This window comes from Poecilia latipinna, unplaced genomic scaffold, assembly GCF_001443285.1.
Source record: "Poecilia latipinna isolate Pla-1442-1.1 unplaced genomic scaffold, P_latipinna-1.0 Scaffold247, whole genome shotgun sequence".
Taxonomy (NCBI): domain Eukaryota; kingdom Metazoa; phylum Chordata; class Actinopteri; order Cyprinodontiformes; family Poeciliidae; genus Poecilia; species Poecilia latipinna.
This window is the reverse complement of record NW_015112863.1, coordinates 62841-79371: the sequence shown is the minus strand read 5'-3', so window position 1 is coordinate 79371 and position 16531 is coordinate 62841. Positions and strand designations below refer to the sequence as shown.

Below are 16531 nucleotides of genomic sequence, written 5' to 3'. Positions count from 1 at the left end.
CTATGCCAACATGGTATTTAGCAGGAGCTAATGCTAGAGCTGTGCTAATCCTTACGTATTGGTCGTAAACATTAGTCCTTCTCCTGGTTATCTCAGGTTTGGTTCACCTGTCGGTTTGTGACGACGACCCAGCAAAACCAGTCCAACCCACTGGTCCCAGTCAGAGCCCCGACCACAGACCTGTCGTCTCCTTTCTCAAAGTCACTGACTTGGACAGCACTTCTCCCGAGGAAACAGACCAACTGGAAACCAGTAAGTCCTCCAGTTCCTTTTATCTGGACCAGGGAACTGACCTCATGTGTATTTAATTATGTTAAATTTAAACTTTTTGTTGTAAATGTTTGTTTTCAGTGGAGTTGAGTCAGAACAAACCGGACCGTCCAAACTGCTATAAGCACTTCATTCCCCGTTTGAAGACCTCGTCTCTGGATCAGGTAGTTATTGATTCAGGATCAGCTGCAGTTTGTAACTTTTATAAAAAACAGGAAAGTTTTTTACATATTTGTTGAAACTGTCACCATGTTGTTACAGTTTAATACGAGACAGATAATCTGTGAAAAGATCGATCTCCTCCCCGTCTCCCTGAGCTGCTACAGCTGAGCTGTTTTTGGTCGAAACACGTCGACCAAAAACAGCTTATCAGAGCCAAGAGGAGGGGCTTAGCATCGTCAATCAACCTCAGGAAAGTGCTGCCAAATGTGCTAGTAACTTACAGTTACAGGAAAACTGTTTACCCGCCGTTACCGGTGGCTATGCTAACTAGCCTTAGCATTCATGACACGCTATGCTAGCAGAGAGCAAGGGGGACTGAGAAGCTGCTCTGAGGGGTGATTGACAGCGCTAAGACCCGCCTCCTGGCTCTGATTGGTTGTTTCTTGTTAGCACTGGGAGAAGGAGCCTGATCTTTTTCAAATTGTCTGTCTCAAGCCAAACTGTAACGACATGGTGACAGTTTCAACAAACGTGAAAAGAAAATATTTTTAATGAAAGTTAAATGCTTTAGAAAATAACAGATTTAACTTATTTTGCTAATTCAGTCGGTTTCAGCTTCTCGACCTCAAGATGAAGGCCTAAAGCTGAAAGCAGTGATTGGCTACAACGGCAACGGCCGAGGCAACATGGGCTGGAGCCCCGATCAAGGTCAGATTGGGATTTACCTTCATCTGACAAACTCTAATTCATGAAACCATGAACTCTGATTATGGCTACATTGTTCATTTAACTTAAAGGGACGGTAGTCTCTAAATGTGACCCTTTTTTTACTTTCCATCATGTTTTAATATTTTTCCTTCATCAAAACCTGCATTGTTGCTTTGTTTCCTTCATGCATGTTTGAGAAATCCTTTAATTTACATGGCAACCATTCAGCTGTTAAAACGCCTGGGTGGACCTAGCCCCGCCTTCCAGCTGCAGCTCCTCCCACTCTCAGCTCCTGCAGACTAGCCAGCAGCAATTAGCAACCAGCTGCTCAGCTCATTATAGGAGCTGCTGCTCAGAGAAACGCTGGTAAAAACCTTAAAGGGTTAATAGAGGAGCCATGTTGGGACGACTTCCTGGAGGCGGAGCTTCAGGAAGAGCCAGAGTTCTTAAAGAGACAGACGCCCAATTTTAAGGTGTTAAATCAGGAAGTAACATTTCTTTTAAGTCACATTTGTTATATGTAGTGATTTCATAACAACTGAAGGTAACATAAACTCTTGATTGTGCTATAAAATGTTACCTAGTAAACACACGGTACCGCCCCTTTAAGATGAAAATGTCTGTGATTCTGTGCTGCAGGTTTGTTTGCGTACTCTTGTGGCGCCGTGGTGGTGCTGGAGCATCTCCACACGGGAACCCAGAGTCACCTGCAGGGCCACAGCGAGGAAATCTCCTGCCTGGCCATCTCTAATGACGCTCAGGTGCTTCTGGGTTTTATCCAGATGCTCAATGTTCAGGTTTCAAAATGCTGAGGGCTGAAACGATTAATCAATCATTGAAATAATCGTCAACTAATTTTGACACCGATTAATCGTTAACTGAAGTATTCAGACTCTTAAAAGGCCAATTTCCGAAAAACAACATAATTTAGAGCAGTAATGATATAAAATGCTTATTTTATTATTTTAAAACAAAGTTAAATTGTTTTCTTTGTATTTTTATGTATTGCTGCTGATATTATATGAAACTAAAGTGATTAAATGGAAAATCTGAAATATGTGCCAATTATTTAGTCTGATTAATTTATTAACATCAGATTATCGATATTAAAAAAGACATACATCATTATAACAAATTTTAAAGCATTCACTAAAGGAATTTTTGTTTTCTTATTTAGAAATATGAATTATTTATTTTTATATATTCTTAAAAATACTTAAATGAAAACTGTAAAATTTTTAAATGGATTAATCAGTTTATTGGTGGTTGGATGTTTAATGTTAATATCTTTGGATTTATTTAAAATTTAGACCCTGGATAGTCAGGAATCTATTCAGAAAGTTTCAGGGAAACAAGTAATTTTTTTCCTTTTCAACAGTATTTAAACCGGATACATTTCATCTAATTCCTGCTTTAAACAACAAACATCCAACATGCAGAGCCTGAATTTCACTGATATTTGATGCTTTTCACAGCAACATTGATGCAGAACACAAGCAAGAAAACCATGAAATAATGGATTAGAAACAGTTAATGTTAAAATCTGTCCAAACTGTGTAAATATATCATTTAATTGAGCGTAAATGACTTATTTGTTTTGATATTTGCTGCATATTGTGATAAACTCCAGAACATTTGGCGTTGTGTCTGAGCTGTCCTCCATCTTGTTTTGTGCAGACGTTGGCGTCGGCCGCTGGCAGCAGCAGGAGCCTCATTTCCATCTGGGACGTTCAGAGCGCAGCCTGCCGTGGAACCGCCTCCCACCACCAGGGGGCGGTGCAGAGCCTGGCCTTCTCCAGAGACGACCTCTTCTTCCTCTCTGTTGGTTTGTCAAACTCATCAGATTGTGTCTGATCACAAAGTTTAGCTGTAATTATGTGTTTTCTCCTGATATTCTAAATAGTTACTGATTGTTTTGCCGTACAGGAGATTTCTGGGATCCGGTTCTGGCGCTGTGGAGTTCGGAGTCGGTCCAGTTGCTCTGCAGTGTCAGCATGTCTGCGCCGATCCATGACGCGGCCTTCAGCCCCACAGCAGCCAGGCAGTTGGCCTGCGTGGGCAGCGAAGGGATCCACCTCTGCCTCATCCACACACGCTCCTCAAACGCCGACGTCAAGGTGTCAAGGTGCAGTGTGGCGCCGCCGCCAGAGGTGGGCGACGTGGAGCTGACTGCTCTCTGCTACCACATGGACTCCTTCCTGCTAACCAGCACCTCCGGCGGACATGTCTGTGCGTGGGACGTAAACAAGCAGTGCTGCTTCATGGTCTGGAGAGCAGATGAGGGAGAGATTGGTACTAGATGGTTCTGCAGTACCGGGGTCTTCATTTCGTTTTGTCCCTGTTGAGTTGAACAATAGATGTAACTGTTTTGCAGGAGTTCTGGTTTGTCGAGAGAATCGCCTGCTGACGGGCGGCGCCACCGGCCGCCTGCAGTTATGGCAGATTGAAGCGGTTCAGGGGATGAAGTCTGCTGAGACGACCTGCAGCATAAAAGAGTAACGAGATGCTTTTCCTGTCATCTGTCCAGCATTTAATCTGACCTGGAACTGCTCCAGCGTTTCAGTTCATTTTCTATCCAGATGAGAAATGATCCTCTTAACATCTAGTATCTTAGATCTGCTCCATTTTTCTATCATTACAGAAGAATTTCCTTACACAAGTAACTCGATGCGCTCCTGATGGCTGCAGGCAGAAAAACAAAAACTAAACAAACTAAAATACCAGATTTTAGTTTCTTCGGTTTCTACTGCAAATATCTTAGTTCACTTGAAATAAGACAAAACTAACTTAAAAGAAACTTTACAGAACAAAATAAATAATTCCTTAATATTAATAAAAAGTTCTAGTTCCATTGGCACCGTTGCCTAGCAACCCCAGCCAAGCCCAGCCCGTTGCCTAGCAACCCAGTTATTGTTCTGTTGGCAGGTTATTTCACTAATATCAAGACATTTTTCCATGTTTTAAGTGAAGTAATCTGCCAGTGGAACTGGAACTTTTTATCAGTATTAAGAGGAAGCATCCCCACAGCATGATGCTGCCCCCACCATGCTTGACACTTTGTTCAGTGTTTTTCTTCCAAACGTTCGCCTGTTCTCTACATCACTGCTTATTGATGTGTTATTTGAAGCTGTGATAAACGGATTCATGACGTCAGATTTTTTTTGTCAGCATGACCCTGAGTGTGTCGAAGGTCGTGGTGGAGCAGGAGGTCGTCCTGGACGGGAAGCTGGTCAGCGCGGCCTTCGATAACTTCATGGACATGGGCATCGTTGGCACCACGGCGGGAACACTCTGGTACATCAACTGGTCAGACAGCAGCATCATCCGGCTGGTCAGCGGACACAGGGCAAAGGTAACCTTACTGGAAAACTCATAAAGGCGACCCTAACCTGCTTCCTTAAACAGGTTGGGTCTGTGGCCTAAACAAAACATCTTCATCATGTTTTGCACAAAATAATTCTTACATAATGAGATTTTCACTCAGAATGAACTGCTGTTGGCCACGCCCCCCAACTCAATGTTTACACTTAGCCATGAAAATGGCTGCCAACAGATTAGACAGTCACACATCTTTGAAAAGTATTAGTAGAGTCTCCTGCACAACCAACAAGAATGCAGCAAGTGATTTCTGGATGGTAGGTCAACAACAAAACACTTTGTCTTTTCCAGCAGCCAGTGTACCGCGCATACATCTGGAAAACCAGCTGACCAATCATGCTGGAGTTCAGCTTGTGTTGCTAGGTAACGGGGCTGGGCTCGGCTGGGTTAACTTTAACTTTTCGCCAAAATATGGCTGCTTCTTTTAAGCACTTGGATTGTTTTCATAAGCAGGAGAAACTCAAATGGAAAAACTAAAACGAGCAAAAAGTCAGAAGTTGTGGTTGAGGATTCGTGCTGCCAACCCCGACAGGAGCGAACCCCTCTCTCTGTTGATGCTCTGCTCTGCCATTCAGGTCAACGACGTTGTCTTCAGCCGTGATGAGAGCCGCTTCGCCACCTGCAGCCAGGATGGCAGCGTGAGGGTTTGGTCGACCGGCAGCTTCGAGCTGGTGGTCCAGTTCCAGGTCATCAACCAGGTGGGGAACATCAGCGGCTCTGCAGCTGCTGTCAGCTCATTAAATTAACTTTACACAAAATAAAACCAAACAAAATACCACTTTACAAACCAGTCATTTACCACAACAGGCTCATAGAGCAGCCTGCAGTTTCCTGCAGACCAAATACATATACACACATTTATATTTAAATATACACGTATAAACATGAACTACATTTTAAAGCTCACCAAATAAAACACAAAATAATCGTTCGATCATTTCACGCCGATAACTGAAATGCATCCAGATTTAAATTTTTTTCCTCTTAGCAAATTATATTTACTCTCTTAACTTAAATAATTTCTGAATTCCAGAAGGAAAATTTTTGTTCAACATTATTTCCAGTATTTTTATATATAAAATGTCTTGACATTTTGTAAATATACTTTACTAATGTAACTCTTCTGTTTTGTTTGCTTTTGTTTTATGGTTATTTTGTTTCTATATAAACTTTGTTTATTAATTTTATTACATTACGTTCAATAAAGTCAAACCAAATGTTTAGGTATAAAAAGTTTATTAGTTGGTTCACGATACCCCACTTTATTTATCAGCCTGATTGCTTAATAATGTATTTTTGTAACTTAACTGTCAGAGATTCACCTGCAGGAAGAATTAAAACACGCTGATGTGAAACGATGCCTGGACAATAATCAATAATAATATCGTGATAAACTCATGATCAGTATCAATAGATAAAACATCTACTCAGTAGGTCGCTCTCTGGTTGCCTAGCAACAACCTGCTGGGTAAGAAGCAGTTTCAAGTTACCCCAAACTTTGGTTGCCTAGCAACAACCTGCTGGGTAAGAAGCAGTTTCAAGTTACCCCAAACTTTGGTTGCCTAGCAACAACCTGCTGGGTAAGAAGCAGTTTCAAGCTGCTGAGTAACTGGGGCGGTTTCAAGTTTCCCCCTTTTGCCTATTAACTGCTAAGAAATAAAAAACAACGTGGAGAGAAACCTGTGGATAAACACCAGCGGTATTTCAGATATTTAAAACAAAAACCTAATCAGTAATTATTGATATCGACTGATATGAAACACTTTTATGGTGGTAAGTCTTTCAGGCGTATCGTCTAGCCCTGAGTGAACCTTGACCTTTGCCCCTTGTGCTGCTCAGGCTTGCGGCTGTCTGTGCTGGAGTCCGTCGTCCAGCAGCGACGGATTGCGGATCGCTGCCGGCTACGGCGACGGGACGCTCCGGATCTTCCAGCTGGCCTCCACTGAGATGGAGATGAAGCTGCGTCCTCATCAGGACGCCATCACCGCCATCACTTACTCCGCCAGCGGTGAGAAAACGCCGCGTCACGCACACCAACACCGACCTCGACGCAGCGAAGTCCAAACCGTGGCCCAGGGCCTTCTGACACCCTGGACACCGATTCATTTTTGGTCGTATTGAATCGTTCTTGCTTCCGGGAACGAACGGATTCCTTTGTGACGGTTCTGTCTCTCCTTCAGGTCATGTGATCCTCTCAGCAGGAAGTAAGGGTCTGGTCGCCGTCAGCAGCCCAATCAGTGGAGCAACGATTCGAGTCATCAGGGATCATAAAGGAGCAGCGATCAACTCGATCCAGAGCGTCAGCGAACAGGTGTGAACCGAAACCAGACTCACTCCATGATGGATGGATTAAAACACCATCAGGATCAGGATCCTTCAGGATCAGGATCCTTCAGGATCAGGATCCATCAGGTTCAGGATCCTTCAGGATCAGGATCCTTCAGGATCAGGTTCCATCAGGATCAGGTTCCATCAGGATCAGGTTCCATCAGGATCAGGTTCCTTCAGGATCAGGATCCTTCAGGATCAGGTTCCATCAGGATCCATCAGGATCAGGGCCGCAGCTGACCTTTAGTTTAACATTTGTTTCAGTTATTCTCACGTTTAATCAGGTAACCAGATTAAAGATAGATATTTTATTTTATTTCTTAAATAAAATGCAATAAATCTAAAGTATACCAAAGTTAAATCCAACACCAACAGTTCGGTATTTAAACTGTTTGTAACTGATTGGGCTGGAAGAAGCGTTTTGTTTCAGTCAATATCAGTAATTTCTGAGTAGTTTGTTGTTTTTAAATATCTGAAAACTACCAAACTGTATTTCCTGTTTTATTCAGTTTTCTCTCCTCGTCATTTTTTTTTATGGTTTTGAAACTTTAAACTTCTGCTGTGCAACTGACCCAAGAAGTCGTTGCTAGGCAACCAAAGTTTGGGGGAACTTGAAACTGCTGCTTAGTGGCATGTTGTTGCTAGGCAACCAAAGAGTGAGAGAGTGAGTTGAAGCAAATAACCTGCACTGTTATATTGAATGTTAAATATGTTAAATATTCAGATAAATACTAAGTATATCCGATCTATTAGTATTCCTGTGAGTCAATCACAAAATATATTGATGTATTGTCCAGCCCTGTATCTAATATTCAAATTCTATGTAAATATCTGGCATCTTTTTAGACATTTTAAAGTTAAAAATGGTTTAACAAGCAGAGTTAATCTTTAAAAACAGTTTATTTTATCCTGTTTTCATCATGAAGTTTTGGACTATAGCTAAAATCTTGTGGCTCTTTTTCTCTCCGTCCTCAGTGTAAGCGATTTGGACTGGAAGGAAATGAGATGTTTCTGGTGTCCGGCGCCGACAGACGGGTCAGCGTTTGGGCCGCCAACTGGTCCAAGGAGAAGTGTGACCTGCTGGACTGGCTGTCGTTTCCCGCTCCGCCCAGCTCTGAGGTTCGGCTCCTGGTTTTATTTTTACTTTATCTTTTACTGATTCCCAAGGAAACACAAAATGAACAAAGTAACTGATTTTAGTCACATTTTCACATTATTGATGCACCTTATTGAACAAGCAGTGATTAAAAATGGTAAAAAATAACAATCCCAACAATTCGGACAGTTTAATTGTGTTTAAACATTAATTAAAATGTGTAACGATAAACATTTATAACCATAGATGATACGATAAATACCCACCACTAACCTCTGGTTACCATCTGACAAGCTGTTCCTTGGAAAGGATTATTACTCCTTAGACCTTCCCATATTTTTAAAAGTATTAGTTTTAAATCAGCGTTTGGTTTTCATTCTTAGTGTTTATCTGTTTGGAGTCAGCAGTGGCAGGAGGTAGTTTCACATGATCAGGTTGTTATTTTATTTCTCTAGTATAAATGATCCCAATCTGTCTCAACGTGTCAGGAGGACAGTTTGCCGCCCAGCCTGGCTGCTTTCTACCCTGCAGACCCCAGCCTGGTGCTCTACACCGGCTTCGGCCTGGAGAAAGAGCTGTCCTTCTACAGCCTGACCAAAAAACAAGTATCACACTTCACTTCCTGTCTCCTGTTGTTTTCCTCTGTCCAGACTGGGAGGAATAATCGTTAAACCGTTTGTTTTCCTCAGATCATTAAGAAGATTTCGCTGACCCACTGGGCCACGTGCATTAGCCTGTCTCCCAGGGGTCACCTGCTGGCTGTGGGGGCCAAAGGTGAGGACTGGTAACAAAGATGGAAACTCACATTTGGGACTGTTATAATAACTATAGACTAGCTGCAGTAAGACGTCATGCCTCTCCCTGCTGGAGGGCAAAAAGCTGCTGGCTAACGACGACTAGCATTGGTTTTAGCTGTTAAAATGTCAATATAACGCGTTAAATCTTATGCATAATACATAAAAGAAAAAGGGTTGTGGTGCTTTGATACTGTTAACCCTATGAGAACTAAATAACAAGGTCAGGAAAATGTTTTAATTAAGAAAAACATTGCGAGGGAGAGGGAAGGTCAGTTATGCTAGCTTGACTATGAGAACCGTAACATGTAGATGTGCTGTGGAATTCTGTTTCGGTTCAGTTAAAAAATATAAAAAAGGCGACTAAACACCAACTCAGCAGACCAGGTGTTTAAATGAGCCGATCAGTCACCGCTGCGTTCAGACGATCACTAATTAATAACAGTAAAATAAACATCAAGCATGAAAACATGAAACTAACGGACTGAATGTTCTGTTCTTTGTGTGAAACATTTTGGTGTTTTTGATGTTGAATCCTGAAACAATGTGGCGTCAGTTGTTATGGCAACGAGTGTGTAGCGAAAAGCCGACAGAGAGCGAGACAAAGGAAAACGATTAATTGTTTAATCCCTAAGGCCAGAAGTATAATGACTGATTAAAACCAGAAAATGATTACAGTTTTTCTTGGACTTGCTACAAAACATCATTCAGTGTGAACCAGATCTGTTCAATATGAACCAGATGTGAACCAGATCCTGTCAGTGTGAACCAGATGTGAACCAGATCCTGTCAGTGTGAACCAGATGTGAACCAGATCCTGTCAGTGTGAACCAGATCCTCATGTGGCGCCTGTCCTCCCTCAGAGCGGGTCCTGAAGCTGATCAAGGCGACCAGCGGACGGTTCCAGGACTTCCTGCAGCACAGCGACGCTCTGCAGACGTGCCGCTTCTCGCCGTCCGGGTCACTTCTCTTCTCCGTCGCGTACGACGAGGTTCTGCTCTGGGAAGTGCCGGGCCTCTGACCCAACCTCTGTTTCTGTAGATTTATTTATCCGTTTATTGTTCCGGTTTTTATTGTTCCACAGACTTTTTATGAATCTAAATTAGATTTTTATGTGTATAGTTTAAAAATAAAACTTTTTTATGGGAGAGATTCTGCTGTGTGGCTTCTCAGTTTCAGTGTTCGGGTCTTTGGGTTGGAATCAAGGTTTTCATAGAGTCCAGTAGCAATTCATGACATTAAAGCAAATATTCTTTGAGTGAATGTTCCTGCTGAAGCACAATCATCTGTTAAATGCTTTAGAAACTGGGAGCTAGCCATTATTATGAGCCCAAACTGACTGTAACTGCAGCATGTCAGCCGTTTTACAGACGCAGTCTTGCAAATATATTCAGATTTTTTACATTTTATCCCGTTGCAACCATCGACCTAAAGGTGCTTTAAAACTATTTTTTTATTAATTTGTATTTTTTTCCTTTTAAAAAAACAATTTGCATGTTATTTATAACATATATATATATATATATATACTGTCTGATGGCATTGTTGTAAAATTAAAGTCACATTATGATCAGGCAGTTCATACTCTACTTGAGTAGTTCTTTTTCTTTTTACAAATATGTTTTTTAGTCTTACTTGAATAATTTCTTAGTTGGCTACCTTTTGCTTTATTTACTGGTATTGCTACTGTTTTAGTTCAATTTTTGGGTAGTCTCCCTCCTCCAACAGGTCAGAAATCATGTTACACATGTTCCCCTCATGCGCCATATTGGATTGTGGTAACCACTTTGTCCAGCAGGGGTCGCAGTTCTGCACACTCCGCTTCGTGAACCGGAACAGTAAACGGGTTTCACCTTGGGTGAATATCGGCGTGAAAAGGCGCACGTTTGGGTTTATCTTGAAATCTTGACGTTCAAATGAAAGATAAATGTCTGCGTAGCAGCTCGGCCCGGTTAGCGCTTCTTCCCAGAGTGAGGAAACATGAAACAAGACGTCAGGATACTTTTACTGGGGGAACGTAAGTATCCAACTCTGACAGCTACAAGCTACACGGCTAGCAAACATTAGCCGTAGCAGCTAACTAACTTTGGTTGTTCCGGAAGCTGCATCATTTAATATTTCTGAAACGGTTCCACATTTAACGATAAAATTATGCTTTGGCAAATTTGCTGTGTTTCAAGTATTAATTTCCTAAATGGCAGCTTTATGAGTTTTAGCTTCAAAGTTTAAACTGATAAATTAACTGTGCAAACCTTCTGTGCATCTGTATTATAATCACTGAAAACGACAGAGATGAAACAAATCAAATCTTATTCACAAGTTAGTCATAGTTTAATATTCGAACATTTTCTAATTTATCCTACTCATTTCCACATTGCTTTTGGCTTGTTTATACTATTTTAATAACTATACTGTGTAACTTTTCCTATGTTGTAAATTTGCTATTTTTATATTTTTACCTCAGTATGAACGTGCATCGTCTCACTTTATTCTATGTTGACCTGTGATTTAATTTGTGAAAAATAATCTAATTAGACTAACAAAAGTAGGTTATTTTCTAATTCAGATTTTTTCAAAGAACAAAATATAAAATGAATAAAATAAGGGCAAAAGAAACATATTTCCAAATCAACTTTTTTCATAACAAGCAGTTAAATCAATACTTTTACTTAATGTATAAATGTTGGAATATTTATACATTAAATATATAATGTTTACTGTATATTCATTTGACCTACAAATGGTGCAGCAGTCTGGGCAGGATAACAAAGCTGGTGTATGAACAGGAGGTCTCACTTAAACTTAAGCTGCTGGTTTGTATTTGGTGCATTTTGGGATAAAATGTGTTTTTTCTTCATTTAGTGAAGTTATATCAGGCTGGGTAGAGTAGCACTACCTTACAATAATATTATTTAAGTAGAAAAAAAAATCAATGCATCAAAACTTTTCCCATAAATATTTAATTATATTTTACTAAATAGCTGGTTACTACATCAGATCATGTCTTGCTTGTTCTGTTATTTGGGACCCATCGTCCTGCATGCTTTTATATATTACTTTTATCTCCAAAATACAGTGATCTATTTACTCAAGACTTCTATTTTAGAAAAAAACTTTCAGAAAAGTCACTTTAAAACAAACTCTTGGGCTACATATTCTGCTTTCTGCATCAATGCAGTTGAAAATACATTTCAAAAGGATATTCACAGGGACCCGCCATGTTTATTTTATATCATATTGATTCATATTTCTACAATAATGTGAAATTTAAGTTTTTTTTAATGCAATGCTTCACTGTTTCTGCAGCCAAGGTGGGGAAGACGTCCCTCATCATGTCTCTGGTGGGAGAAGAGTTTCCAGAGCAGGTAAGTGTCACTGCTGCCAGAGTTTCACTTTAAAATGCATATTTCTGACAAAAAGCACCTAATTGACTTTCTGTTATGCCCAGTGAACTCCAGTTCATCTTTAAAATGTGTTTCTGGTTATTTTTAATAACTTATTTATTAAATAGTCATAAAAAAACAGAAATTGTAGCCCAGTTGTTGTTTTTAAATATAAATAACTTCAGTTTATTTTGTAAACATATTTTTACTCTAAATGCTTGAAAAATAGCAAAAATAAATCAACTTTTAGTGGTTTTTGCCTCGACTTTCTTCCGTATTGATTTGAGTTTGAATGTCTCTTTGGTTGAATCTTAATGGAATAAATGTGTGAAAAATGTTTGTATTTCCAGTTTTTATTCCCAGTTCTGTTTTCTAACGGTTTTGTTCTTTTGTTCACCCATGAGCCAATTAATCAGTTTCCTATAAGGCTGAAATGATTAATCAATTAATCGTTATTAATGATTAATCATGTTAGTTGTTGACAATTAATTGATTCAAGTTTCCAAACTTTGCCTCAAAACTGCTAAAAAACAAAATGGAGGAAAAACTGGATAAAACAGGAAAATCACAGCAACGGTCTGACTGTATTTCAGATACTTAAAACAAAAAACTAATCAATAATTATCGATATCGACTGATATGAAACACTCATATCATGATACGTTTTCAGCCATGTTGTCCAACTCTACTGTGGACGGAGAACTCTGGCATAACATTATGACCTGAAACATCTATCTGCTTTTATTTTGAAGGTTCCACCCAGAGCCGAGGAGATCACCATCCCGGCCGACGTCACTCCTGAGAAAGTTCCCACTCACATCGTGGATTACTCCGGTACCGGACCAGCAGCATGAGCTGCTGTTAAAATCAAAATTATCATCTGAATGGCAACATTTTAAGTTTTGTTTGGTTTTCTGTTGTTTCCATCAGAAAAGGAACAAAGTGATGAAGTTCTCAGAGATGAAATAGTCAAGGTAAATTCACCGCCATCCATTGATAAATATTGTAAAAACTCATCCAGCGTGTTTCAGTCGACCAATAGAGGAACACGAAGGTTTACAAAGACAAAGTGCAGCAGCAGAAAATGTGTTTTTATGCACTAGAATACAAACAGGAAATTATGCAATTATCCAATCATTAGCTGAGTTTTTATTACCAAAAAACTGTTGATATTCTGCTAATGTCGAAAAAACAAGATTTTGCCATTGTGGTGCTTTCATTAAATAAGAAACGTAATTTAAAATCTTACTTATTTAAGTTTGAGTATTTAAAACAGGTCATCCTGTAACCACTTCCTGTGATCTTCTCTGTCGTTTCCGCCAGTAGTAACATCCATCCGGCTGTTTGAATATTTAGAAAAGAGACATTTTGACTTCAGACTTTTTTTCATTTCAGCCATCAAAACATTTCTCTGTCAGGGAGTTAAAATAAAAAAATTGTTTTCTTTATTATTAACTTTAAGCTACTTTAGTTTTTAGGTTTGTTTAACAAGGTAAAACTGAAAACAGAAACTTTAATTGTTAGTTCAAACTTGTTTTCTGGTGTTAAAGTGACGGTGTGAAAACACGTCAGGAGCAAAAATAACCAAAAAAACACCAACAAAGGTTTTATTTCCCATGTGTCGCATCATGTCGGGTCTCTTCCTGAATCCTGGGCATTTTTAGCATCTTAAACCTCATAAGCCGCCATCTTGTTTTGCCCAACCTCCACAGGCCAACGTAGTGTGTGTGGTGTATGACGTCACCAACGAGGACACGATAGAGAAGGTAACCGCTGGACATCCAGGTTATATCAACCAGCATCACTTCATTCTGCTTATACTTTAATGGCTTCTTGTTTCCAGATTAAAACCAAGTGGATTCCTCTCGTCAACGGAGACGCAGAGAAAGGAAACAAGTATGTGTCACAAAGGGAATTCACTGAACTGAGACTGTTGTTAGGAAAAGGGGCGGAGCTAGAGGGGAACGCCAGGTGATCAACGGGTCGCTACAGCTAGCGCTGAAACATTAGCACTCGAACAGAGTGAAGATGAAGACGGACATGATTTATGGCCGCTGTTTTACAGGATGTGAGATCTCTGTGTCAGGAACGTACTTCCTGTTCAGACTCTTCTTCTGCTGCAGGGTGATTTTAGAGAGAGGGAGGCAATTCTTAATCTGATTAATCATCAGAATTATTGATAAAATAATTCAGATTTAGAAAGAGTTTAAATGTTGTAACTCATTAAGATTCTTCACAGTACTGTAGATGGTGATGGCAGGAAGGATCTCCTGTAGCAGTCTGTATTACAGCGAATCTGAAGAAGCCTCTGACTGAAGACTCTCCCAAGATACTCTGATGAAGAATAAAATAGAATAACATATTATTAAAATAATTGTTAGTTCCAGTTTAATAACGTTTGGTTCTGTTTACCATGTTGGGCCCCTCTGGGCCCCGTTGTATGAACGCCTAGCTCCGCCCCTGGTAAGGAAAATAAATACCTTTAACTGCTGCGATGTTTTGAGTTCCATGTAGAGCATCGTATGAATGTTTCCGCCAAGGTCCGGATCCTTTCTGTTTCTGTAATAACATGATCGTGTCTGCCAGGGTTCCCATCATCCTGGTCGGGAACAAGTCCGACCTGCGCAGTGGGAGCTCCATGGAAACCATTCTTCCCATTATGAACCAGTTCTCTGAGATCGAGACATGCGTTGAGGTGAAGCTGCTCAGTTCCTGCTCCGATATTCTGCTTTAACTTTCACTTTCTGACACCTCCGGTTGTCTCCCAGTGTTCTGCGAAGAACCTGAAGAACATTTCTGAGCTGTTCTACTACGCCCAGAAGGCCGTTCTCCACCCCACCGCTCCGCTTTACGACCCCGAGGACAAACAGGTCTTTTTCTGCTGTCTGAAATAAATGTTTCATGTTGCAGAAGCTTTAACGGTTTGTTTCTCCTGCAGCTGAAGCCAGCTTGTGTTCGAGCTCTGAGCAGAATATTCTACATTTCGGACCAGGACAACGATCGCATCCTGAGCGACGCTGAGCTCAACAGCTTCCAGGTTCAGAACCACCTTCACCTCCAGTCACTAACTTACTGAAACGTTCATCACTACATGGAGTAAACAGGCTAAACAAGAGATTTTCTAAAAACAAACAAAAAATAAAACTTTGTCTGTAAATATGTTTTACCCAAAACTACGACTGGACAACATGGCTGAAAAACTTATCACAGTATAAGTTTCATATTGGTCAAAATCAATAATTATTGATTAGTTTTATGTTTCCAATATCTGAAATACTTCCAAACTCGTGGCGTTGTCGTTCCTGTTTTATCCAGTTTTCATTTTACAATGTTTTTTATTTTCTGCAGTTAAAACCTTAAACTGCTGCTGCGCCAGGCAGCTCGTTGCTAGGCAACCCAGGGGTTTCTGAGCGTTTTGGTCAAAGTCCCTCAGTTCAAAGTATTCAGGGGCAACACTTCCTTTTTTCCTCCAATTAAAGACTCAAAATGTGATTTATTTTTATTACATGCACAACAATAAATAAAACATGTTTTACATTTGCCTTAATGTTGAAAAATATTAAACTTTTTGGGCTTTTTATTTTCTCTTTTTTTTAAGTTTAGTTTATTCCAAAACACAAAAATAAGAATTTTCTCCTACAGCCTCTGCTGTGTTAGTCAGATGTAATGGATGGAGTTTTTCAGTGAAACATCTCTGGATGTTTGTGGGTAAAGAAAGAAAACTGTTGTGCACTTCACATTTTCCGTTGAAGACGACATAAACTCGTGATGGAAAATCTAATCCTAAAACAATTACAAAACGTCTCAAGGGGACAAATTTGTGCCGTTATTTAATTACAAATTGGTGAAAGGGCCACATTCGGCCCCCGAGCCACACTTTGGACACCCCAGAGGTCGCTGAAGGTTTGGGAGAACTGGAAACAGTTTGCTACCCAGCTGGTTGTTGCTAGGCAACCAAAGAGTGCGTGAGTTAGCTTAGCTTAGCTAGCCGTGACAGGTACCTCTGCCTCCATCTCCCAGAATGCCGTGCGGTTCGGTGAATATTCTGTCTGATGTATTATCTGTTAACACTGATCATGTGTCCAATACAATGTTGTTAATTTATTATCCAGCCGTAGTTTAAATCCAAGTTTTCATGCTAACATTTAAAATGTTTCGTTTAGAAATCGTGTTTTGGGAATCCTCTGGCGCCTCAGGCTCTGGAGGACGTGAAGACTGTGGTGTGGAAAAACACCAGCGACGGCGTCCAAGACAACGGCCTGACCCTGAACGGTAGGAAACATCGGGCCGGTGGGAAACATCGGGCGGCCGGTGGGAAACATCGGGCGGCCGGTGGGAAACATCGGGCCGGTGGGAAACATCGGGCGGCCGGTGGGAAACATCGGGCGGCCGGTGGGAAACATCGGGCCGGT

General features: G+C 40.5%; 2 protein-coding genes across 5 annotated transcripts in view; both read left to right on the top strand.

Moving 5' to 3' along the window:
• Positions 1-9886, top strand: part of wdr90 (WD repeat domain 90) — a 30479-nt gene extending 20593 nt beyond the window's left edge. For 2 of the 3 annotated variants that reach the window (XM_015032615.1, XM_015032614.1), the window contains exons 28-42: positions 97-252; positions 352-434; positions 1038-1140; positions 1780-1901; positions 2818-2965; positions 3067-3432; positions 3515-3635; positions 4309-4492; positions 5094-5216; positions 6358-6526; positions 6699-6829; positions 7822-7977; positions 8431-8547; positions 8632-8716; positions 9600-9886. In XM_015032615.1, the coding sequence (XP_014888101.1) occupies positions 97-252; positions 352-434; positions 1038-1140; positions 1780-1901; positions 2818-2965; positions 3067-3432; positions 3515-3635; positions 4309-4492; positions 5094-5216; positions 6358-6526; positions 6699-6829; positions 7822-7977; positions 8431-8547; positions 8632-8716; positions 9600-9757 (2222 nt within the window). In that variant the 3' untranslated portion in view covers positions 9758-9886. The remainder of the gene's footprint in view (positions 1-96; positions 253-351; positions 435-1037; positions 1141-1779; positions 1902-2817; positions 2966-3066; positions 3433-3514; positions 3636-4308; positions 4493-5093; positions 5217-6357; positions 6527-6698; positions 6830-7821; positions 7978-8430; positions 8548-8631; positions 8717-9599) is intronic. The other variant, XM_015032616.1, reaches the window with a different exon arrangement.
• A 652-nt stretch (positions 9887-10538) lies between these two features.
• Positions 10539-16531, top strand: part of rhot2 (ras homolog family member T2) — a 35474-nt gene continuing 29481 nt past the window's right edge. For both annotated transcript variants that reach the window (XR_001425008.1, XM_015032609.1), the window contains exons 1-10: positions 10539-10753; positions 12043-12101; positions 12872-12953; positions 13050-13093; positions 13832-13885; positions 13963-14015; positions 14706-14814; positions 14888-14989; positions 15058-15156; positions 16283-16391. Coding sequence is in view for 1 of the 2 variants with exons in the window: in XM_015032609.1 (XP_014888095.1) it covers positions 10717-10753; positions 12043-12101; positions 12872-12953; positions 13050-13093; positions 13832-13885; positions 13963-14015; positions 14706-14814; positions 14888-14989; positions 15058-15156; positions 16283-16391 (748 nt within the window). In the remaining variant the exon portion in view is untranslated. The remainder of the gene's footprint in view (positions 10754-12042; positions 12102-12871; positions 12954-13049; positions 13094-13831; positions 13886-13962; positions 14016-14705; positions 14815-14887; positions 14990-15057; positions 15157-16282; positions 16392-16531) is intronic.